At 41.4% G+C, this 25,376-nt stretch overlaps 2 protein-coding genes across 2 annotated transcripts; one reads left to right on the top strand and one right to left on the bottom strand.

The window, feature by feature from the left end:
• Positions 1-423: 423 nt before the first annotated feature.
• ripk3 (receptor-interacting serine-threonine kinase 3) lies at positions 424-9,356 on the bottom strand (the record flags this gene model as incomplete). Its single annotated transcript, XM_083907515.1, has 10 exons — positions 424-546; positions 1,977-2,041; positions 2,396-2,459; positions 2,593-2,675; positions 2,771-2,932; positions 5,242-5,291; positions 6,236-6,384; positions 6,667-6,822; positions 8,133-8,301; positions 9,199-9,356. 10 exons carry the CDS (start codon positions 9,354-9,356, stop codon positions 424-426), a joined length of 1,179 nt encoding a protein of 392 aa, XP_083763641.1.
• A 3,415-nt stretch (positions 9,357-12,771) lies between these two features.
• Positions 12,772-25,122, top strand: khnyn (KH and NYN domain containing). The gene is made up of 9 exons (XM_083910188.1): positions 12,772-12,997; positions 14,538-14,809; positions 17,845-17,979; positions 18,835-20,561; positions 21,932-22,062; positions 22,159-22,255; positions 22,353-22,460; positions 22,593-22,694; positions 23,883-25,122. The coding sequence occupies exons 2-9, from the start codon at positions 14,576-14,578 to the stop codon at positions 24,265-24,267; spliced, it is 2,919 nt and encodes a 972-aa protein (XP_083766314.1). The 5' UTR covers positions 12,772-12,997; positions 14,538-14,575; the 3' UTR covers positions 24,268-25,122.
• The last annotated feature ends 254 nt before the right edge of the window (positions 25,123-25,376 follow it).

The following is a 25,376-nucleotide window of genomic DNA, read 5'->3' as shown; positions in this document are numbered from 1 at the left end:
GAACAGAGAAGCTCTTATAATCCCAGCCCTTCCAAGAACATCTTCTGTCCTAGCACTAACCCTACCCCTTCCCATCTACTGGAGTTCTTTCCAAGACTACTCAATGTTTTAAATGAATGCTTAAATGTAAATGTACAGGAGCCTGAAACCAAAGCAACCTCACCAAGGTTCCAAGATGGCTGCAAACACCCCATAAATAACAAAAACAAACACCTTGTACTGTTGATGGTCCATCTTCTGTACTCTGCTTTGAAACGACTTCTTGGTGGAAGGAGGCGATGGTGAAGCGTCGATGGGATAAACAGAGGACGGTTTCATTTTATAGGGCTCTGAGGATGAGGATGATTTCCCCTGCGGAGGCGTTCTCGGGTCTGGAATATAAAAAAAAGGGTCGACAGGTCATGGGAGATGAATTTGTCTGAATCACACGACCGGAAAAAACAAAACCCTTCCGTGCAAACCTTGAGATGATTGAAGATGATTCTGTGCAGCTGCTACTTCCTCTTCACCTTTGTGTTCGCTCGCCGCAGCACAACTGCCGGCTTCCTGCAACACAAAGAAGTCGACGTCGCGTTTGTTAGCACTTAGCTAGTAACTCCTGCTAACGTGGGGGGTTTCTTTGACCGTAAACCCTCTGTTTAGGAGCAGAGAAACACCTTCAGGGACGTCTTAACAGTTCTGATGCAGAAATACAGGAGTGAAGTTTGAGGATGTTGTGGGTTTTTAAGATCTTGACCCAGTTTAGTGAGGCGACGCAGGGTAAACAGGACGTACGTGTGGCTTTAGCTTGCACGTAGCTTGGGTATAAACCTAGTACAGTGAACTTATTTATATTAATTATACCTGTAGCCGTAAAGAAAAACTAATAGAAATGTCTTGTAAACGCGCTAAACACGTACGCACTAATGTTGGCGGAACATTTCAGAGATTTAGAGATTCTGCCAATATTAGCATGTAAGTGATGTGGTTCTCATTTGTAATAACTTTAATGACCAGATTGCAGTTCTCTAACAGTGTACTGGGTTTCAGATGTGGGGTAATTACCCAGTATTTTGGCCATTGTTCTTACCTTCTAGTTACAGGTTAATACCAAGTAACACATTTCTGTTACCATATATTTACTGGGTAAATAGCTAGTAATTGGGGGCTGTAGCTACCTGCTTATTACCAGCTTATAACCCAATAATACACTAAATTTCACCATATAGAAACCAGGTAAATATCCAGTATTTTTGTTTACACCTACTGGTCTGTATCCAGTAATGTCCAATAAACATTTAACAAGCTAAGTAGCTCCTGGATTAAAATTATCAATTGTAATTCATTGCGGGGCCGCCAGAAATGTTTCCGCGGGCCGCCATTGGCCCCCGGGCCGCACTTTGAGAACCAATGTTTCATACCATATATGTTTGTATTATTATTTGTTATTTGTTTCATTTTGTACACACTCCGGTTACAATTCCAAAGGTACACGTACAATACGGGTTTAAAAAATGTGCCACCAGAAACTGAATTTGAATCATCTATGTTTGGATTTGAATTGCTAAACTTGAATAATTGCATTAAAAAAATTATGAATTTGAATCATTTATATTTGAACTTGAATAGCGATTGTTCTTCCCGTCACAGTCATTTGAATCTGAATTGTGAGAACCGACTGCGAAGAACCCTAACCCTTCAAATTATACTATTCAGATTTTAGTTTTTCAATGCAATAATTCTAAATAAACAATACAAAATTCAAACTATGTGATTCAAATTCAGTTTCTGGTGGCACATATTTCCGCCCATGGTACCGCAGCTTGAGAACCACGGTGTTTAGTGCATTTACAAGACATTTCCATTGGGCTTTTGTCCCGGTGTGAGCGAAAAAGGAACACACATTATGTAGCGGGACGAACTCAAAACAAAAAAAACCGTAGATTTGAACTGGTGTAGGTGGGCGGAGCTGATCGTCAAATGCGTTGCCATCTCACCTGAACGGGTGGACGTCCTGTCAGCACGTCGTCACACATGTTCACTCCTTCACCCGGGGGACAAGCTGCGGAAAAAAACGAATAATTAAAGGCGCCATATGTAAGAATGTGGCCAAAAACGGTTACTGCGTTCAAATTCAAAAATACCGAGGTCTTTTAGGTTTTGTTTTCTGACGTAACTGGCAACCCGCGGTTTTTGATCGGCAGCTGAGACTCTACTGACCGCAATGATTGGTAGACGGCGGTAGGTGGCGCCACATGACGCCAAAACATGATACATAATGCGCCTTTAATCGTTGAAAAGAGACTGGCTTAGCATTCTGCTAAATGCTAACTAGGTTTTAAGCTAGCTGGAAAAAGTTGACTAACTAAAGACGTAAAAGTAATGATAATAATTTTGAGTTAATGATGAAAAAGACCTGTCAAGGGGGTGATGTGAACCCGCTGGAGCCTCTCTATTATTCTTTCGTCGTCTTTTGGCTTCTGGAAAAAAGGGGGAAGAGAAAGAGTCAGATGTCAGACGGTGATTTCGCTGAGTCGCCGCCGCTCAAACTGCGGTACGTAGAAAATGAACCACACAAAAAAAGTATTTTCGGGGCGTTTTCTTGACACGTACCAGTTGTTTTAGAACGTGATAGACGGCATCGACGACGGCGTCCCCGTGTTTCTTGTACAGTTCTTCGGTAGCGGTGGCGCAATCTGCCAGAAACACGGACAGCGTTAGCGCAACGCTAACATAACTCTGTGTGCGGGACGGGACTCTTTTTTAGTTTAGTTTAGTTTAGTTTTATTACGTAATGACGGGGGTCTTTTGTCGGGGCTGGCTTCCCAGCATCTGGTCATGAGAGCCATGAGGTCCAGCAGATCCTCGTGCCTCTCGGCCTCGTTCCTGAAGACGTCCAGCGACGGACGGTCGCCCAGCGGGATCCGGAAACGCACGATGCTGGAGTTTGCGTCTGGAGAAAGGGAAGAGGTAACAAAGGATTATTAATAATAATAATAATAATAATAATTTAAAAAAAACATTATTCTGATGAACGCATCGATTTAGCAAGTTCCTGTCCACGATTTTTTTTGAGGAACCAAAACTTGGTGGTATCTCCCAAAAGTACGTTCCTGGAATCAGACTCTCTGAAAGTAAACTACGGCATTTAAAATAATGTCAATTTGATTTTCTTTGAAGGATACAGCCCCTTGAAATGTAATTTCAGATAAATCAATGTAATCTGAAGCAGATTAAGGATTTCGCGGCCATTTAAACGTGTATATCACAGCAACATCTGAACGTTTATGTAAAATGGTAACAGATAGAATCAGGTAAAGTTCTGCTGGACCCGGTGGATTAAAATTCATATTTTTTAATTCCAAACTCAGAGCGCCCACGTGATTATATATATATATATATATTTTAAAAATTGAGCTACTACATATAGAATTAGGTAAATTTGGATTTCTTGAACTAAAGATTAGTAGATTAGTAGATTATTCCAGTCAGATGGAGCGTTATAGTCAAATTATGTTTTGCCCAATTTTTGGTTGAAAGTTCTCTATACAATGGGGAAAAATTAAGATAAACACATCTTAAGTTTAGCTAAACCCAGTAAAAAAATGTGAAACTCTATTAAATGAATACAGACACAAAGTATTTTTACTCTCGATAAATAAAATCTTTGGACTACGTTACAATATGTTCACTTTTTTTATTGCATTTGCGATTAAATCATTGATGGAATCGAAGCCAAACGTGTGACGGTTTCAAAAACAATTGAAGCACAAATGTTTTTCGTTTTTTTAAAAACGTGCTGCTTGTTGTTATTGTCGTTGCTTTGTTTGTTTTACGACACGTGAGCACGAGCGTCGGGCGTGATGACGCACGCGGATAAGAACGCCGGATTAGAATCAGGGAAAACAAAGGCACAGACGGGGAAGAGCTGTCACGCAAGAGCTGCGAAACCAAATCTGTCGATTATTCTCCCGATTACTCGTCGTCGATCAGTGAGTTTGTGCTTCAACTGTGATTAAATTGAACAACGATGTTCAAAACGATTCATAAAGGCAAGCACATCCCAAGTAAAACACTCGCATTTTTCTAGTTCCGTGGTTCTCAAACTGTGTTTCCTGACGTCGGAAAGTGACGGAAAATGTCTCGCAAAGATTGTAGCGACGACGTTGTCAAACCAAAATGATTCATGAGCAAAGATACGAGGAAAAAGACCAAAGTAGTTGATGATTAGTATGGGCTGAAATGTGTGCCATCAGAAAGTGAGAGTTTGAATCACATAATTTGAATTTGAATTGTTAAACTTGAATAATTGCATTAAAAAACAGAATTTGAATCGTTTAATTTGAATAATTGCATTAAAAAACTAAATTTGAATAATTTATATTTGAATTTTAATTGCTAAACTTGAATAATTGCATTAAAAAACTGAATTTGAATCACATAATTTGAATTTGAATTGATAAATTTGAATTTGAATTGTTAAATTTGAATTGTTAAATTTGAATTATTGCATTGAAAAACTGAATTTGAATTGTTGAATTTGAATTGTTAAATTTGAATTTGAATTTTTAAATTTGAATTATTGCATTGAAAAACTGAATCTGAATAGTATAATTTGAAATTTAATTTTTCAAATTCAACACTCCATATCTCTTCGCATTCATTTCTCACAATTCAGATCCGGATAGTTCAAGGATGAAGGAAGAACATTCAAATTCAAATATAAATGATTCAAATTCAATTTCTGCCCATAGATTAGCCTTTAGAACCCTCAAAATGTTTCAAAGGGTTAGGGTTGAATTTTGTGAAATCTGTAAATACGTCAAAGTTCAACGTTCGCTTGCCTCGTTTTTATGAGCAAAAACAAAAGAAATACGGTCCGATTTAGTGACTTTTGTGCAATTATTGCGCCTCAATGAGACGCTCTCTCTATAAAAATGAATCATGACTTTGACTCGTGACAGAAAAACACACCTGAAGACGTGACCTAGAAACACGCCCCACTTATTTATTCTCACGGCCGATTTACCGAGCATCGCAGACCTACTTTATATAAAAAGATCCAGAACAATCGACCTAGTTTGTTTTGCTCGCGTCACACTTTTAATTGTGTTAGTCTTGGACGTGGTTCAGTTTTAGTGAATTAGCAGATCACGACTGAGAGAGTCATTAAAGGAGCCTGTAAATGATGATGATGATGATGATGATGATGATGATGATGATGATGATGATGAGGAGGAGGCGTCACGGTCGGTCACTTACGTGCATACGGTTGTTTCCCGGTCACGATGGACCACAGGAGGATACCGTAACTGTAAGAAAAGACATCAGACGTCACACAAAAAACGATGATTTTGCGGTCTCGTGAGAGAATGAGGACACGGGAGCAGCAGGAAGTGCAAAGAGAACATTCTGTGAGATCCTGAGTGTAATTAACACGTGTTTTTAACACATATATACAAGTGTTAAACGTGAGTTATGAGGCCTTGACGTCTTCTGACCGACTGCTAGCAGCTGCAGGTTCCTCAAACCAGACGTAAAAACCCACTCTGGCGTTTCATAAATGAGCACATGATGCAAATGTTTTTTGTTTTTTTACTGATTACTGATGTATGTATGTGTGTATGATGGGTCTGAATATATCTGACTCTACTGTGGAACCAAAAGGCCTTGGGTGCCATCTGGTGGTTGAATGCAGTATAGGCCATAAAGCCATCCTTTTTAGCTGCTGGAACATGGATTCACACTATAGACTGTGTTGTGGAGAGTGTTCCGGTCCAGTTCCAGTCCAGTTCCAGTCCAGTCAGAATTGTCCATGGTCTCCATGGTGGCCCAATCAGCTGACTCGTGGGAGGAGCCAAGCCCAGCTCGATCAACCGAACCAAACTGAACCCGTTCCCGTTTTGGTGGAAACCCGGCTTCCGTACCCACTTAGCCTGGAAATTCTACTATACGGGTTTGAAGTGGGCTAACATTGATGGGACCACCATGGAAACCATGTACAAACCCACTTGGGACCCATATCGTCAGCCCAAATATAATATAATATAGATATGGCCATCAGGGGGCGACGCCACTGGTTTGCATAAAGGTCTATGTGGAAAAATTAGACTACAATGTTTTGACTTTTTGTTTTACGGACAAATATGCTCTTACAAGACTGCCCCCCGGTGGTGCGTCTTTGGGGGAAATGGGACTACTACTCACTTGACCTATAAAGCACAGTAAAACAAGCCTGGTCGAGTGACTCTCGTACCTGTAGATATCCGAGGCTCGCGTGGGAGCGTACGATAGTTCGAAGGCCTCCGGCGGCATGTAGCTGATGGTCCCTCCTTCGTCGTCACTGTCCTTTTTGGAGGCTCGAGTGACGCTGTGGTAAATCTTGGCGAGGCCAAAATCTGTGAGCTGGAAGAAGAAGAAGAAGAAGAAGAAGAATGGCGGATCGGACCGTAAATAGTCGTGTAGGTAAGGGGAAGAAAAGCACAAAAACAAAACAGGTTCATAGACTTTATAAACGCTGTCAAACAGGGGAAATAAAAGAGGGGAAGACTTTTCCTTCCCTATTATATCAGATTATTACCTTCTTTTCAACAGGACATTGGCATTGTATGAATATTGCTTCTTCTACCACAGCAAAAACAAACTAAAAAAAGACTAAAATCAGGGGGTGTTTAAAATGGACCTGACCTTGACGTTGAGATCCGAGTCCAGCAGCACGTTGCTGGGCTTCAGGTCCAGGTGGAGCAGGGCGGGTGAGCAGCTGTGGAGGAAGTTTATACCCACAGCCGCTTGGTGAGCCAGTCTGAAGACCAGAGGCAACGGTGGAGGTCCAGATAAGGCTTCCTGTCGGGGGGGGGGGGGGGGGGGGATACTATGAAAGATGCTAGCAATGTCACCATAACCGTAGAGGCAAAGGAAAGCTAGTGAACGGGCAGTGAAACTGTACCAAAATATCTGATAAACATTAAACAAGATCACCATGATTCAACCATTTGTACTAAATTTGATTGGCATCTATTCCCTCGCTGCATGAATTTATCACGTCAACGTGACAGTGAAGTACAGCAGAAGAGTTATCTCCCCTCGGGACCATGAATATCTCCGCCAAATTTGACGGCAATCCGTCCAGTTGATAGATGATATTAAACGGATAGTTTTTTGGACGTAAGACCTATTTTCCAACTCAGCCGGTGTGATGGAGACGTCTGGAGACGTTTTTCAAGAAATTTCGTTCAGTTCTTCTAGTTGCCGAGTTCGCTGGTGCTATGGCTAGCGCGAGTTAATGGTACAAGTTAGCATGGAATTAAAAACACTCATACCGACTCCACAGTGCACCCGAGGCAAATCAATCGTAACGGCAGACTATCGATCGAACATATCTGTGTTGATAGAATGATATTTGAAACTAAACTAACCTCACGTCGCATGAATTTTTGAGATTATAGAAAATGTTTGAATTCTGAGATTAAGGAAAAAGTCAGAAATCTGAGACTAAATAAAAAATTGAATTCTGACAAAAAGTCACAATTCTGAGATTATAGAAAAAAATCAGAATTCTGAGATTTAAGTCAGAATTCTGAGATTTAAATCAGAATTCTGAGAAAAAAATCAGAATTCTGAGGAAAAAGTCACAATTCTGAGATTATAGAAAAAATCTGAATTCTGAGAAAAAGTTACAATTCTGAGATTATAGAAAAAGTCAGAATTCTGAGATTAAAGTAGGAATTAGACAGAATTAGACTATATACCATTGACTTGCGCTAGCCATAGCACCAGCGGCAACTCTGCAACTAGAAGAACTGAATGAAATTTCTTGAAAACGTCTCCATCGCACCGGCTGAGTTGGAAAAAAGGTCTTATGTCCAAAATACCGAACTATCCCTTTAACATGTCAGCATGACAGCGGAGCCAAAGGAAGGAGATGACCACAAAGTCCAGGATTCATCCTCTTGGGATCCTGAATATTTGTACCAAATTTGATTGCAATCTACTGAATTGGTGGAACAATTGAACGTGTCAACGTGACGGTGAAGTACAAAAGAAGGGGTTTGCCACAATGATCAGGATTCAATCTTTTGGGGCGACCAATATTTGTCCCAAAGTTGCAATCCTCACCCAAATGGACCTGGATTGAGTCAGTGACATAAAGTTACCTGCAGGGAGGTCAGAGATCCTTTCGCCATGAACTTCATGACCAGACCCAGCTGCTCTGAAGGCCCCGAGTTGGGCACCCGACCCTTGAAGACCCCGAGGACCTGCATGACGTACTCGCTGCTCCCCCGGTGCATCATCTCGGCCTCGCGCAGCAGAGATGCGCTGCTCCTGTGTGAGGTTGTGAAAGTGCGTTTGCGTCATCGGGCTAATACCACCTTAGCGTATCATCGTCGTCCAAGGATCGGTCGTTCCCGGCGGTGCCAAACGCAACCCGCACAAGACGATCCAGACTCCAGTGGATTGACCTACCAAACCCTATATCTTCAAGAAGCTCTTGAAGACCCAGCTCTTCTAAGTGGACTTCTTTCCAAAACTTCTACTTCGACTTCAACTTCAACTTCTACGTAGCTTAGTCCCTATCTCGTAAGCCGCTTTGGACCAAGGGTGAATTCCAATTCCTTGCTTAACCCTCAATCTCAAAAATGTGCTCCCTCTAGTGCAAGTGTTGTCCCCATTCTCCAAATTAAAGTTGAGGGCCAAGTTTAAGGGCTGTATCGCCCTCAATATTGAGATTTTGCGAGACCACCCCTTGGGAGCAGGGGCTACCCAGAATGCATTGCGTGTTTTGAGGCCAAAAGCGGCGAAACGAGTACGCTACAAATGAAGTATTTTCTTTGGGTGTGTGGTAACTGTCTACGATATTTGTATGAGTATCATCTTATAACTAACTGACAACGGATCGTAATAAATAATCCGTAAATGTGTTCTTCTTCTTATTCTTTTTTGGAGTTGACAGACTGGACGCAGCTTTCACGTTATTCTGCCCCCTACAGTCTGAAGACGTATCTGCATTTAAGGGGTGTCCCATTTCTAAGTGACAAAATAACCCTCAACACTTGGTTTTGAGGGCCAGTTAAGATTAAGGGTTGAGCTTGAGGGTTAAGATAGGAATTGGATTTGGCCCCATGTTACAAACAAGGGTCCCCTTTGCTGTCAGGCAACAGTGCTAGCGTCCGTTAGCGCCATGTGACGCTCCCCCCCCGACAAGCCTTTGTAAACACTCACCCGTCGTCATAGTGAAGCAGCTTGACGGCCACGTCGTAGCACCAGCGATGATGCCTGGCTCTGTAGATTTGTCCGAACCCTCCACAGCCGATCACCTTCCAGTCCCTGAGGCTGGAGTCCTCGATCAGTTCAGGACGTAAACAGATGTTTCGTGCCATATTCACTGACGCGGCGGAGGGGGAAATCACTGCGTTAAGTAATAGTTTATTACAATTAGTGTTAGATAAGCTCAATTTGGCTCTCCATTGAATTCCAGGATGTTCCAGGACTTAAAGTGAGCCTCGAAGGCTCAAGATTGCAAGCAAATTCTTCATATTTATGTTTATTGTATGTGTGATATATATAAATCTGCCACTAGGGGGCAGCAGAAACAACCATCACAATCCAAACGTGATTGCAAAATTTGCTTGACTCCTGACTTCCCCTTGACTCCAGAGGACACGTCTCATCTCATTGGTTCCTCGGCCAATGACAGTAATCTTTAACACGTCTTTTAAATTTAACGTTACTTGTTTATTAATAATATTTATGAGTTTGTGAACAAAAAAGTTGACGGCAACAAGTTTTTCTTACGTCGAAAAACCCAAGTCATTTGTGTTACTTTTTCCACTCGCAGAACTGAGGAAACAGGAAATGGTCGCATTTTGAGAACCTGAAACCTGTGTGTGTGTGTGTGTGTGTGTGTGTGTGTGTGTGTGTGTGTGTGTGTGTGTGTGTGTGTGTGTGTGTGTGTGTGTGTGTGTGTGTGTGTGTGTGACACACAAACACAGGAAACCACAGCTTTGTCTTCTTCTGGTTTAAAAAACAGTGGACAAAACAATAGAAGCGTTACACTGGATGTTTAAATTTCATTATTATTCAAATTTTTTATCCAATTTATTTCAATATTTCTTATATTTGCCTTACTTTTCTGCAGAAGATCTGTGTATCTATGTATATATATATACATATATATATATACAGTATGTACATCATAAAAATGGCAGTGAAATATTCAGAAAGAGACAAACAAATGTGCTCTTTTAAATATTTAAAGTTCACTAATAAGCTACTTTATAGCCGTGTTGTGGAGATGAAATTTGAGTTTTACACTGTAAAAACTTTTAGCTCAGCGTATTAACTTAAAACTTTAATAAAACTCACACTAGCCCGCGACGTTACCGCGATGTTTTCCGCCGATAAATCGAGTAAATCACGCGTGGGAAAGCACTCACCTGTGGAGCCGAGCTCTTCTCCTTCCTCATTATTCGCTCTCTCTGACAGAGAAATGTTAAAATATTCCTCCGGGTCGACGTTGTGCTTTTCGCGGCGGCTTCTCTCTTCTCTCCTTCGAAGCAGAAGTGAAAGAGCGCTGCCCCCAAGTTTCCCTTTTACTTCTGCTTCAGGAAAGCGGCGAGTGGTGACGCCAGCAACTTTTTTCTAACCGGTTTACCGTCGAGAAAGACGTTTCTCTGCGTTGAATTTGAATTTGAACTGTTTTCCTCTTAAAGATGTACCGCTCTCAGCCCGCTATCAGTCATTTTACACTAGGAAGGTGTTTGTTGCTGATGTGTTCGCCATTTCACGTGACTCAAAACACGTCGTTCCTGCCGTAAAGAAGAAATCAGCAGTCTGGAAAAACATGACTCAGCTAAAATCCAACACCAGTATTGTAACTGGTTAAAAATAACTATTTTTACAGCCACTATTCTTATAGTTTATATGTGTTTGTTTTTCTGCTTTGTAAGGCTGAATTAAGTTAATTCAATTAAGTCACATTTTCCCAGTTTGTACCGTTTCAAACGAGAGCTCAAACTCAACAAATAAACACCCAGGCCAATTTTTGCCATTATTATAATAATAATAATAGTTGCATAAACAGAAATAAAACATAATTAAAAAATTTAATCAACATATACACATAGACAATTGTAATTAGACAAGCTTATATTTATATTTAAATGTTGAATTTAATAATTTCAACTGTTAGACGTGTCATAAAATATCAAATTAATTGAAAATGTGTAAAAATACATATATATATATATTAAAGGCGCCATATGTAAGAATGTGGCCAAAAACAGTTGCTACATTCAAAATCAAAACACCGAGGTCTTTTAGGTCTCGTTTTTCTGACGTAACTGGCAACCCGTGGTTGCTCGGCAGCTGAGACTCTACTGACTGCAATGATTGGTAAACGGCGGTAGGTGGCGCCACATGACGCGATTTGCAGTCTGTAAAAAAAAAAAAAAATTTTAATGCAAATATTTTGTCTGTACTGTTGTTATTGGTGAGTTCAGTTTGTTATATGAACATTATTCCTGAGTCTGAGGATTTTATGGCCAGTTGCTTTAGATTTATTACATAATGCACCTTTAAGTTAATTAAATTAAGTCACATTTTCCTTGTTTTAAACGATAGCGCAAACATAGGCCAATTTTTGCCACTATAATAATAATAGCTACATTCCATATGTTTTATATATATTTTATTTGACATTTTCAAAACGAACAGAACAAATAATAACATGGTCTTGTAAAAAAAACCTCAAAAAAACACTTCTTTAAAATACATTTAAAATCAAAGGAAATCAAACAATTTAGACAGTTCTCATAGTTCGCCAGCAGAGGGCAGAGTCTGCATTGTGAGTGACAGGAAATAGGTTGGCAACCATGTGAACTTGTGTTACATAAAATACACTTCACTTTACTAGGTTCTGAAAAAAGCCTTTAAATAAGATTAAAAAATCTATCTTGATAATCCTAAAGTGAACAACAACAACAACAAAAAAATTTATGACACAAAAATAAATGTGTAAATAATTTAAAAAAAACAGACATAAACAGAAATAAAACATAATAAAAAAATGTAATCAGCATATACACGTAGACAATTGTAATTAGACAAGCTTATATATTTTATTAAATGTTGAATTTAATAATTTATAAATAAATAAAATATCAAATTATGACAAAAACATCAATTGAAACATGTAATATATATATATATATAAACCACAAAGTTGACAGTCTACACCGGAAGTGGTAGCTAACAGTTCACTTCCGGTCCTCGTCCGCTTCCTTATTCCAGCACAAAATAAAGGTCGTATTTCAAATTAAATGTAAGTTTTAAGAAGTAAAAAATGATTATTTGAAAGTATACGTGTACACACATAGGCTGCGGTAAAGATTTGAATGTGTTATTATTCAGTTTTGTCCCTGAGTCAAACCACAGAGAGAAAAAATCCCGCGTGTGACGTCACTGGAAATCCCCTCACATCTGTTGTTTGGACAAAAACCCGTGAACGCAACGCTTAAAAATCACCTCGTGCGCTTTAAACGGGGACGTTTTAATGTCTGTTTTGCCACATAAATGAGTTAAATAAGTTAAACTCGGACGTTGAACAGACATTTAATCTGCTGTGGTGACAGTTTTTGTGTCGTTTTATTATTGTTATTGTGGCGATAACGTGCTGAGTTGCAGTGTTGTTCTCGTGACCCTCGCTCCCTCTCTCTGCTGTGTCATTAGTACCCGCCCTGCTGGAAACATTAACTCCGCATGAGTGTGCGTTTGGTTTCGATTTTGATCAACGGGGGTGTTTTTTTTTGGTCGTCTGTCGCCCAGGTTTCCTCTTCCTCCTGCCCGCAGACAGTCGCTACTACTCCAGCTCCTGTTCTTCTTCTTTTTATTATTATTATTATTTATGCTAGCTTATAAAATGCTAGCTCCAGCCCGTGTTGTTGTTGTTGTTGTTGTTTCGTGAAAGCGGAAACGCTAAAGGAGAGCTGCGTCGCCAGGAGCGGGAACTTCGCGATTTAAAGTAAGAAAACCGACGAAAAAACACACACACAACATTTCGTGATTGTTGTCGTTGTTTATTTTGGGACTTTTACGTCCGTATACGAGCGGATTGTCTGTCGTTTTACAAACACACACTCAGCAGCTGTGTTCACAACAACATAGTGGAGTTAGTTATCGCGATATCAACATGGAAATCGTTTCGTAACTACGCATGTGCGAAGTGTGGTTAGTTCCTGACGCAATACGACCTTTGTTCGGTTCCTCCGACTTTTCCGAGTTGTAAATCTGACTCCGACGACAACTGGAACACACCGTTAGCCCAACTCTAAATGTAACTCCCGATAAACACGCTTCTTTTAACAATAAGTATAATGACACTATTGTACGTGCGTAGAAAAAAATCGGAATCACAAAATAAATACGTTGTTGAATTAAATGTACTTTGTTGTCCCTACTAAAAAATGTAAACAACACAGGGGGGCGTGTTCGCAATAATATTATATCATGACTTAAATATCGTGATCATATTGTGATAGTAATGTATCGTGACTTAAATATTGTGATAATATTATATCGTGATAATATTGTGGTTGTATCGTGACTTTAAAATCGTGATAATGTCGTATCAGGACTTAAATATCGTAATATCTTATCGTGATCATATCATAATCGTGACTATAATATTGTGATAATGTCACGTTGTGACTGGACTTAAATATTGTGATAATATTGTGACTTAAATATCGTGATAACATCGTATTGTGACTTAAATATCGTAATAATATCATATCATGACTCAGATATCGTGATTGTATTGTGACTTAAATATCGTAATAATATCGTATTATGACGTAAATATCATAATTATATCGTATTGTGACTTAAATATCGTAATAATATTTTATCGTGACCATATCGTAATTGTGACTTTAATATTGTGATAATGTCACATTGTGACTTGACTTAAATATCGTAATAATATCGTATCATGACTTAAATATCGTGATCATATGCTGGTTGTATCGTGACTTCAATATTGTGATAATGTCGCATTGTGACTTCACTTAAATAGTGTGATAATGTCGTGACTTAAATATCGTAATAATGTTGTGTCGTAACCTAATTATCGTGGTTGTATTGTGACTTTAATATCGTGATAATGTCGCATTGTGACTTGACCTAAATATTGTGATAATATCTTGATAATATTGTATCATGAGTTAAATATTGTAATATTATCGTATCGTGACTTAAATATCGTGATAATGTCACATTGTGACTTGACTTAAATATTGTGATAATATCGTGTCTTGAATATCGGGATAGTTTTGTATCATGACTTAAATGTCGTGGTAAAGTCGCATTGTGACGTGAATATTTTGATAATATCGTGACTTAAATGTTGTGATAATATCGTATCGTGATTTAAATGTTGTGATAAAATCGTGACTTAAATATCGCGATAACAGCGTATCGTGGGTGTGGCCGTTAGCAAACTGTGTGAGTGTTTTAAATGATTGATGAATAAAAACCAAATGCGTTTGTTTTGTTTTTTTCAGTATGTTCAGCTCTTGGCCGACGATCTAAAGAACAGGGGATGGACGGTGAAAGAAGTGATAGACGAGGAGGAGGAGGTGATGGACCCCCTGTGGTGGAGGATGAGTTTGCGTGTGCCGGGTTACTGCGTGGATCCCTGACGTCCCTGCGCGACAACGTGGAGCGAATATTCCGGGTGACGTTTGGGATCGGGGCCGACGATTTGCCGCACGGCAGCGACGGGCAGATTTGGCTCAAACTGCGCGGCTCGAGCAACGACGTCAAAGCAGCCAAGGTAAGAAACTCCAGAGACTCCAGTCACGTTTATAGACTTAAAGCTGTAGTACGTAACTTTTAAACATAAACAACAACATCACACTCTCATTTCTCAATAAAGCGGTGGTTACTTAATTTATATTCAGGCGGTATAAAAACTTTGAGAACCACTGGTCTAGCTTACCTAGCTAAAGTTCCCGCCGCCTAGCTAAACCAGGGTGGTTAGGGTTAGCGTTAGTTGGAAAGTCAAAGCAACCTCACAAACGTAGGATTCTGTCGCATGCATTTTTTAAAAAGTGGAAATCATTTCGTACTGCGCATGTGCGAAGTGTGGTTAGTTCCTGACGCGATACGACCTTTGTTAGTTTTCCTCAGACTTTTCCGAGTTGGAAATCTGGCTCCGCTCGGGAATTCCGACTTCCAACTACAACTGGAATACACCGTTAGCCCACCTCTAACCATAACTTCCGATAAACACACTTATTTGAACAACAATTATTCATCGGGAATCACAAAATACGTACGTTGTTTAAATTAATTGTACTTTATTGTCCCTGCTAAAATATTTCAAACGCTAGCGGTGATAATATCGTATCGTGACTTAAATATCGTGATCATGTCGTAATTGTGACTTTAACATTGCGATAATGTCGCATTGTGACTTGACTAAAATTTGTGATAATATCGTGATCATTTTGTATCGTGACTTAAATATCGTAATAATATCGTATTGCGACTTAAATATCGTAATAATATTGTATCGCGACTTAAATATCGTAATAATATCGTATCGTGACCATATCGTAATCGTGACTTTATTTTGCGATAATGTCGCATTGTGACTTGACTTAAATATTGTGACCTAAATATCGTGATAATATCGTACCATGACTTAAATATCGTGATTGTATTGTGACTTAAATATCGTAATAATATCGTATTGACGGCAACAAGTTTTTCTTACGTCGAAAAACCCAAGTCATTTGTGTTACTTTTTCCACTCGCAGAACTGAGGAAACAGGAAATGGTCGCATTTTGAGAACCTGAAACCTGTGGGTGTGTGTGTGTGTGTGTGTGACCTAAATATCGTGATTATATCGTATCGTGACTTAAATATCGTGATCATATCGTGGTTGTATCACAAGCGTAGGATTCTGTCGCATACATTTTCTTTTTACCTTTATTTTTACGGTCGGTTGTGTCGCGGACATGTAGCTTCGGTACGCCGTTTGTGCGCAAAAATACCGGCATTGCTAACAATCGCTAGCCCAACAATCCCGTCACACCTTAAATATACACAAGATAGCATAGAAATATAAAACCAAGACAGAGTACACACAAAGTGAGTATGCAGTAGTTGTGTGACTTGGTTCCACCTCGAACATTAGTCATAATTCGAGTCATTACATTACGAAATGTTGCCCAATAACTGGCTCCACAACTTTTTCAGATAACTCCTGATTTTACTTAAACCTGCCGTGCTCGTAAACCTTTTTTCTTTTTGTTATTTTGTTGAAAAGTTATTATTATTATTATTATTATTATTATTATTATTGTTGTTGTTGTTCCCGCTTTTCTAGTCCACGGTTGTCGTCGTCGTCGTAACAGTCATGAGACGTGACTCACGCGCTTGTTTATAGGCCTCGGAATGTTGACGCCAGACCAGGAACACGAGTTTTTGTTGACTCGCAAACGAAACTAGACGAGCAACAAGATTGTAGCATTAAAACGTGTATCGGTATCGCAGTTTTCAGACAAAATTGTAAATACAATTCAAAGTGCTTGACGGACGATTTCTGCGTCTTGTTTCGTGTCTCATTTTTGTTTCCGAATATGCGTCGGAATTAGCAGCAACGAAAATCACCACTCACTGCTGCAGCTCAGGGATTTCCCCCCCAACTCATTGTGTCTGTCTGTCGACTCATTTTAGAGCCTTAATTATTCATTTTTTATTTTTTCAGTCTTCTCCTTTACGAATTATCCCAATTTTGTGGCAGTTTTCCAGTCGTTTAAAAGTACTATGAAGTCGTATTGTGGATTTTATACTTCAATGATGGACAAATAATCTTTTTTGTTGTTGAAAGTGAAATTTGACACTGGATTACTCCGAAAGTACACAGTACAATACTTCATACTACTTGTACATGATTTACATGGAAATCATAAGCTACTATTAAAAATTGGGTATTTTATACCATTTCTAAGATAGACAAATAATCTCAGTTTTGTTATCTAAAGTGAATTTTGACCCTAGATTACTCCAAAAGTACACAGTAAAAATACCTAATACTACTTGTACATGATGTACATGGAGTACTTTGTCCAATAAAACTGAAATCATAAGCTGCTATTAAAAATTGTGTATTTTATACAATTTCAAAGATGGACAAATAATCTCAGTCTTGTTATTAAAAGTGAATTTTGACCCTAGATTACTCCAAAAGTACACAGTAAAAATACCTCATACTACTTGTACATGATGTACATGGATTACTTTGTCCAATAAAACTATAATCATAAGCTGCTATTAAAAATTGTGTATTTTATACCATTTCAAAGATAGACAAATATTCTCATTTTTGTTGTTAAAAGTGAAATTTGACACTGGATTACTTCAAAAGTACACAGTAAAAATACTTCATACTATGTATGCATGACGTACACGGAGTACTTTGTCCATTAAAACTGAAATTAGAAACTACTATTAAGAATTGTGTATTTCATACTCCTTCAAATATAGATGAATATTACAATTTTTGTTGTGAAAAGTGACATTTGACCCTAGATTACTCCAAAAGTATGCAGTAAAAATACTTCATATTACTTGTACATGACGTACATGGAGTACTTTGTCCAATTAAACTGAAACCATAAACTACTATTAAGAATTGTGTATTTTATACAACTTCAAATTGAGATGAATATTAAAATTTTTGATGTTAAAAGTGAACTTTGACCCTAGATTACTCCAAAAGTACTCAGTAAAAATACTTCATACAAAGTACTTTGTCCAATAATTAATAAGAAAATCATTTAAATGTGTTGTCTTTGTAGTTGTTTGTGAAGGGAGTTGTGAACCAGGAAGAGAATCAGGAGGTTTCCTACCCCGGGGTCCTTCACTGTGTCTTCTGTGGAGCCAGAGGGCTGTTCATGGACTGCCTGATTAAAACCACGTCAGCACATATCATGGTAAGTGTTGTGTTCGTTATGTCATTGAGATTTTTTTTTTGGGGGGGGGGGAGAAAAAGAGGAATTTTGTGAGGAAGTGTTGGATTTGTGACGAGTCATCGCTCTCAGTAAGTGAAGTGATGTCATGACGTTGGCTAATAATGTGATATTCTTTTCTTTAATTCCTTTTCAGGAAGTTGCTTTATTAATCATCATTAATCTGTCGAAACACCTGCGATGTTGTCACAGGGAATTTTTTTTATACATTTTTTTTTTTTGATGACACATTTTGATAGACAGGAATTGTAGAAGTCGCGGAAATTTTATTGTCTTCAGCAACTTCCTTTTTTTCAGTGTTAGTGGTAAAACATGTATCTAAAAATACCTTGGAAATCCCATATTTATGTTTCTTCACCCCTTTATGATTAAAAAACTATGAAGAATATTTTCTATGATGACCCCGCCCACTTTGAGGAGGGACTATAGTAATGGAAAACAACGTGACTGATACCAAACTGAGTAGCGTCATTAAGCAGCGCTAGAACGCTATCATTGAAAAGTGCCATAAAACTGTAGTAAAGCACAAAAATTCATTCATTTACTACCTTGCGCTTACTTTCTCATTGTGAGGTATCGGTGTTAGCTTATTTGTGCAAAGTCATTTAGCAAAATATATGCTAAGCCTTGGTAGCAATTTATTACATTTGTTCACAACTCCATACTTTCCAAACTCTTTGAACTGTTATTCAACTGATCATAGTCAGTGGTTTCACTTTTGTTAGCTAGCAGTGTTAGCTAGTGCTTGAAAATGCAGCAGATTTAGCTTGTATTTCAACAACAACAGCTTCAATTCTGTTCTTCCTCTCACCGAACCAGGTTGGCTCTTCCGGGTTCTTGCTCATATCAGGCCTGGCGGAGCCCGTGGTGCGAGCCTACTCGCTAATTTCAGAGCTGGTGGAGCGGCACGAGAGCACGCAGTCCAGGCACTCGGCGACAGCGGACCGAGGCTCGGGCGAGTCCCTGGAGTCGCGGCGGGCCTTCAAATCCCTGGTCGAGAAGTGGGAGGACAGGCACGTCCTGGACCTTCTGGTGCTGCCGGGATCGGTGAAGGAAATCCTGTTGGATTTGGTGAAAGAATCGGGACTCGGATCATCGAGCCCAAGCCTGGCGGAGACCGCTGAATCGGATGGGGTTCGGGACAAACCCGACACCATTAAACACACAGACCTTGAGCCTACCGGCACTGTTGGGTTGTTGACTACTCCGGGTTTATCGCAAGGCGCATCATCCGTGGACTCTTTCCAGTCTTTATCGGCGTCATTTGGTGCCCGAGGAAGGGCGGAGGGCGCCGAGGAAAGACTAATGCATGCTCCAGAGGAGGTAGGAGATGACGGGCACCCTGCACAGAAGGACATATTGGGCACCAAAGAGGAGGAAGGGGACGCCGAAGATCGGCAGTCGTCAACGGGGTACAAAGAGTTCTGGCTTCTTTTGAAGTTCTTCACGGCCATGGGGTACACGGAGGACGTGGTGAAGCAAGTGCTCGCCCGAACGGGACCGCGGGAGGCCTCGCAGATACTGGACTTGGTTCAGCAGGAGCAGGATCACAGCGACAAGAAGCAAACGCTTAGAGGAGGCCAAGACGAGCGCGAGAGAAACCGACCCTGCGAGAACAGGGAGGACGAAGTCGCGACGGCCGTCGGTCACGATTTGGCGGCGACGGCGAGCAGCAACGGAGAAGTTCGCGAACGAGAAGTAGGCGGTGCCGCGGCGTTCGCCGGACCCCCCAAGCGAGGTAGTCCGGAGGACAAGGATGAAGGACACGAGGAAGACTTTGTCCTCGGAGTGTTGAAGAAAGCTGCAGCCAGCTGCGGGTACACCGAACAGGAAGTGGCTAAGGTCTACAAGATGCTGCCTGATAGGTCCACTCACCAGCTTCTGCTGGAGCTGCAGAGAGAGGGAAGCAGCAAGACGGATGCATTCAGGGAGGGTCCCAGAGAGATCGACGACGTGGTCCTGGAGAAAAATGGATCAACAGTTGCTCCAGCGGGGTCCAGAGAAAAGACTAAACCGGATTTCGGGGGGTGGACTGCGCCTGTCACGGAACCAGACTTGTTTCCGTGGATTGCTAAACCCCGACAACCTCAACCTACTTTGCAGCCAAAGCAACACCAGCCTTCAGAGACTCAAATCCAACACCGGATTGTTCTTCCAGAGGTGAAAGGACCACCGATGGCCACTTACCCCTCGACCCTAGATCCCCCGCTCCCCAAGATCCAAGCGAACACTGACCAAAACGTCTTCTGGCCTAATCCAGCCGCGTCGAAACACAACCATTCCACTCATGACAACACCAAGACGCATCCAAAGTCTTCCAACTCTGCGAACCAAGGAGGGAAAGGCCCGGGCTTCGTCGGCAAGAGTTCGTCTCCGACCAGAGCAAGGGATAGGCGGGGTTTCGCGCCCGCGTCGTCTGTGGTCGTGACGGGGGAGCAACGCTTCCTGGAGGGACTGCTGACGCCCTTTGACCTCCAGCTCACAGACAAGCCGGGAGTCCCGAAACTGAGGACGATCGTCATCGACGGGAGCAACGTGGCCATGAGGTGGGGTTTTTTTTATGACCCTTAGCGATAGAACCTGGTACCTGGTACTTTTTTTTAAGCAAGGTTCCAAGCGAACTGAGGCGATGCTATGCTAGGACACCGATTTGTTAGAGCGCCGTCACAGGAAGAGGCGCGAGCGACGCGGCGTTCGACACAAGAACGATGCCCGAACTGTAGATCCGTCAAAAAGACTCAACAATCTAAAAAACAAAACGTTACTTAATCGCCAACAATTACCAGGGAAATCTGATCATTTTACAGAGGAGTCTTTAGCGATAGCACTGCTGAAAAGGCTGCAATCGCAACCGGCGATCGGAAAGCATCTGTGCTCCGGTCACGGACGAAGTACCGAACAAATCTATTCAAATTAACTGATCCTGATAATTCAGTTACACTGAAAACAACTAAAAAAGCAAAACAAAAGATACTCGTTTGTGTGCATCGCATGTAGAGGTGAGGCGAGCTGAGGCTAGCTAGGGCCATGCAGTGGAAATGCAGCTACAGGTTGTGCATTTCCCGTTTGCTATTTAAGGAAAGTAGGTGAATAAAATCCTCCTAATATGTCACAGAGACTCAGGAATAATGTTCATATAACAAACTGAACTCACCAACAACAACAGTACAGACAAAATATTTGCATAAAAAAAAAGAATTTGCAGACTGCAAATCATGTTTATGTTTTGAAATCGTGTTTTGGCGTCATGTGGCGCCACCTACCGCCGTCTACCAATCATTGCAGTCAGTAGAGTCTCAGCTGCCGAGCAAACCACGGGTTGCCAGTTACGTCAGAAAACGAAACCTAAAAGACCTCGGTAGTTTTGAATTTGAATGTAGTGACCGTTTTTGGCCACATTCTTACATATGGCGCCTTTAACAAAACGTTGGTTAATCGCCAACAATTACCAGGGAAATCTGATCAGAGTCTGTGCTCCGGTCACGGACGAAGTACCGAACAAATCTATTCAAATTAACCGATTCTAATGATTCAGTTACACTGAAAACAACAAGATACTCATGTAGTGGTGAGGCGAGCTGAGGCTAGCTAGGGCCGTGCAGTGGAAACGCAGCTACGCAGCTAGGTTGTGCATTTCCCGTTTGCTATTTGAAGAAAGTAGGTGAATATAAAGGATCTTTCCTCCTCAAATCCAGAATCAATAATCCACAAATTGGTGGACTACCGAACGGGTCTACCAGGTAGCAAACACAGGGGCTCAACATGTTAGCATAATGGTAGCATGGCTGTGTCCGAACCTCAAACAACCACAACCACAAAACCTTTCAAATTGGCTTGTCTGGTGCATGTACTGTGTCAAAGTTACCGGGATTGTGAGTCTAATGTGTTTTAAAAAACGTCCTCATGTGTCACTCAGTCACGGCCTGGGCCACTTCTTCTCGTGTCGAGGCATCGCTCTGGCCGTGCAGCACTTCTGGGACCGAGGTCATCGCGACATCAGCGTCCTGCTGCCGCAGTGGAGACAGAAGAGCGACCCCCGGATCAAAGGTTACCGCGCGTCCCGACGCGTTCTATATATATATATAAAAACAGTAAATGTGGAGTCGGGAGTGTTGAGCGGTTTGTGTTTGTTGGTCTTTCCAGAGCAGCACTACCTGACGGAGCTTCAGACCATCGGCCTGCTCTCGTACACTCCCTCCAGAGAAGTGCAAGGCAAGAGGATCAGCTCGTACGACGACAGGTTCGGACCAACCGCGCGAACGCTAGACGTCGACAAATCGGATATGTCGGACGTGCGTTTTCATACCGTTCTTTTTGTTGTTGTTTTTCTTGCTCAGGTTTATGCTGCAGCTCGCTCAAAGGACGGACGGCGTGATCGTGACCAACGACAACCTGAGGGACCTTTCGGACGAGTCGACGATGTGGAGGGACATCATCAAAAAGAGGTGCGGTCCAGATAATCTGCGCGTTTCTGTACATTACGTTGATAGTTTACGAAAAAAAACAAACGTTATTTTGCTACGGTAACGTCTGTAGATACAGAATCACAGAGGGTGTTTGTTGTTTTTGACCCTCAGAGTCCTTCAGTACACCTTTGTCGGCAATCACTTCATGGTGCCCGACGACCCTCTGGGACGAGGAGGACCTCACCTGGACGACTTCCTACGCTCAGAACACGGGTGTGAAATCACACACACACACATGTTGAATTTGACTGGAGAAACGTTTTGATTTTGAATCATCATTGGATGTCAAATTAGTCAAATTAGTCAACGTTCCAGACTTCAGGCCACGTCCCAATACCTCTCCTAACCCTACATTTTTGCCCTAACCCTTAATTTAGTACGATTTTGCCCTTATAATCAACCCTCAAAATGTACTGAGCTCTGATGCAGGCTTAAAAAGAAGTGGAAGATGAAATTACCCATGATGCTTTGCAAATTCAGCTAGCCGGCAGATTTTTTTCAACAAAAATGGCGGCCACATCTGCCGAGGAACTATTTTGTACGGTCCTTTCATCTAAAGGACTGTTGAGCTTTGAACACTAATAAAATAACTGACAATTTATGAAAGCAGCTAGCTAACTAGCTAGAAGAACAAGATACATGACATTAAAGCTAGCTTAAAAAGAGCTAAGTTAGAAAAAAAAAAAACGATGTAAAAATGTAAAATAATAAGATAATAATGAACCATTATGTGACGCTTAAAGGTCCAGCGTGTAAGATTTAGTGACCCCTAATGGTCAGACTGCGGGGTTGCGTGTCAGGGAACTACGGTGGCCTTCAGGAGGTGGCTTCAAACCGCAAAAAAAGTTTATATAAAAGTCTTATTTTAAACATATATGTATGGTTTGTATTAGTGCTGTCAAACGTTAACACGTCAACAGCGTTTAACCGCGTCAACGTTAACGCACGGCGTCAACGTTAACGCACGGCGCGTTTCCACGACGACTGACCGGAAAAAGACGCGGGTGACGTCGTGTTTACGTGACTCCCAATCGTTAAAGTAAAGTAACGCTAAACTTTAAAAACAGAGGTACACGTACGCAGTTCATAGGTACGCTATGTTAGTTAGCGGAGCGCTGCTCTTTTCGTTAAATAAACAGACCGCTCCAGTTCCACTGTAGGTGTGCTAACGGCGCTAATGCAGCTAACGGAGCGAACTGGTAAACGGTGCCTGGACTCCGGTGTCGCGGCACGTAAACATGGCGTCATACGCGTCTTTTTCCGGTCAGTCATGGAAACGCGTCGTTGCGTTAACGTGCGCGTTAAGCTTTTGCGCGGCACTAGCTTGTATATGTGATGTCTAACGATAAAACCTCCGAAATGCACTTTTTTTTAAATGTTAAAATGATGTGGTTTTCTCAGGACTCCTGACCCAGGAAACCACTCGTTTGCCGGCGTCGCCACCTCGTTCCCGTCCTCCAAACCTCCCCGATCCATGACGGAGGGGCTGAGCTTTCGCGACCGCACGCCGGGCGGCAGCGGCGGTGGTGCGGCGGCGGCGGCGGCGGCTGCTAGCAGAGGCGGCCGGGGGACGGGGAAAGGACAGGGGAAGGCGGCGGCGGCAGCGGCGGCTCGGAGGTGGACCCCGGGGCCCCGGAGTCCCGCAGAGACGATGAGTCTCAGAGAGCAGCTGTGTCTGGTCTTCCCGGGACAGGAAAACGAGGTGACGCTGGTGCTGCAGTGTCACCCGGCCGAGACGGACGTCAACGTGCTGTCGGACCAGATCCTGGAGCTGCAGATGGATTAGGGACCTTTTTGGTCCCCTGAGTTTATCCGGGTCTCATGATTTTACCCTTAAACTGGAAACTACACAGTGTATATAAAAAAAAAAGTGGACAAAGTCTGCTCTTAGATGCGCACACATCACCCTCGTACACCAAGGCCTAGCTTGACACGCGGACGCTAGCTCTCTCCGTGAAAGACTACGTCAGCTAAAGTCTACGATATCTACAGAACTTTCTGTTCACTGCTTTATCTCATTCTTTCGCAGTCTTTTCAAGTTTTTAAATGGCGCGTTCTCCCACACCAAAGTCCATAGAGAAAACCAGCGATTTAAGCCCATGTGGACACAGGAGCTGCTGGTCCGTTGCTGCCTCCTGTGGTCGCTTTGTGTCACTGAGTTGAATTTTATTGAATGTTTTCAAACACTGAAAGTCACAAAATAACTCTTTTTAACTCCCCGACTGGGCCTGCAGTGGATGAACAACTCCGAAGAGCTCTTGAGAAAAAACTGTGGTTTTCTCTATGGGATTTGGTGTGGGAGAGTTAGCGCTTTCCAAACTTCCGTTTCCTGTTTTAAAAGATGTTGTAAGTGTGAGATAAAGTATTAAACATATTAGTTAAAAGGATTTTAGTGGTTAAAATCTGTTTTTTTACTAGTTTCCTCTCTGGCAGCTAGCGTTCGTGTCTCAGGCTAGCGCTAACGTTGCCTCAGTGGCTAACTTTAAAAAAAAAAAAAAAAGGACTGTTCCACTTTAATCGATTAAAGGTTGCGTTCCCAGGTGACACCTGTTGGATTTTTAGTTTCCACGCTGTATTTTTTTAATTTATTTTAAAAGTGACCTTGCATCAGCTGACCCACAGTTGTTGTTGTTGTTGTTGTTGTTGTGTGCCTTCATGTGTGGAATCAGTGTTTGTTTTTAAGTGAATAATAAATAATAATAATCTCCTTCTATTTTCCAGATTTTGTAAAACAAAATAAACCCATTTATTTTACCTATTGTGTGTGTGTGTGTGTGTGGAGTTTTGATGGAAAACTTTTACGGCCATTAGCCAATTAGCCATTATCGCGTATTCAATGCCAGTTATTTATAGTTTGTTTTATTCAGTGGACACAATCAATAGCTGACATTTGTC

Source organism: Microchirus variegatus (assembly GCF_963457635.1).
Source record: "Microchirus variegatus genome assembly, chromosome: 2".
NCBI classification, from domain to species: Eukaryota; Metazoa; Chordata; class Actinopteri; order Pleuronectiformes; family Soleidae; genus Microchirus; species Microchirus variegatus.
Note: the sequence above shows the minus strand (reverse complement) of the source record. Positions and strands in the feature narration are given on the sequence as shown.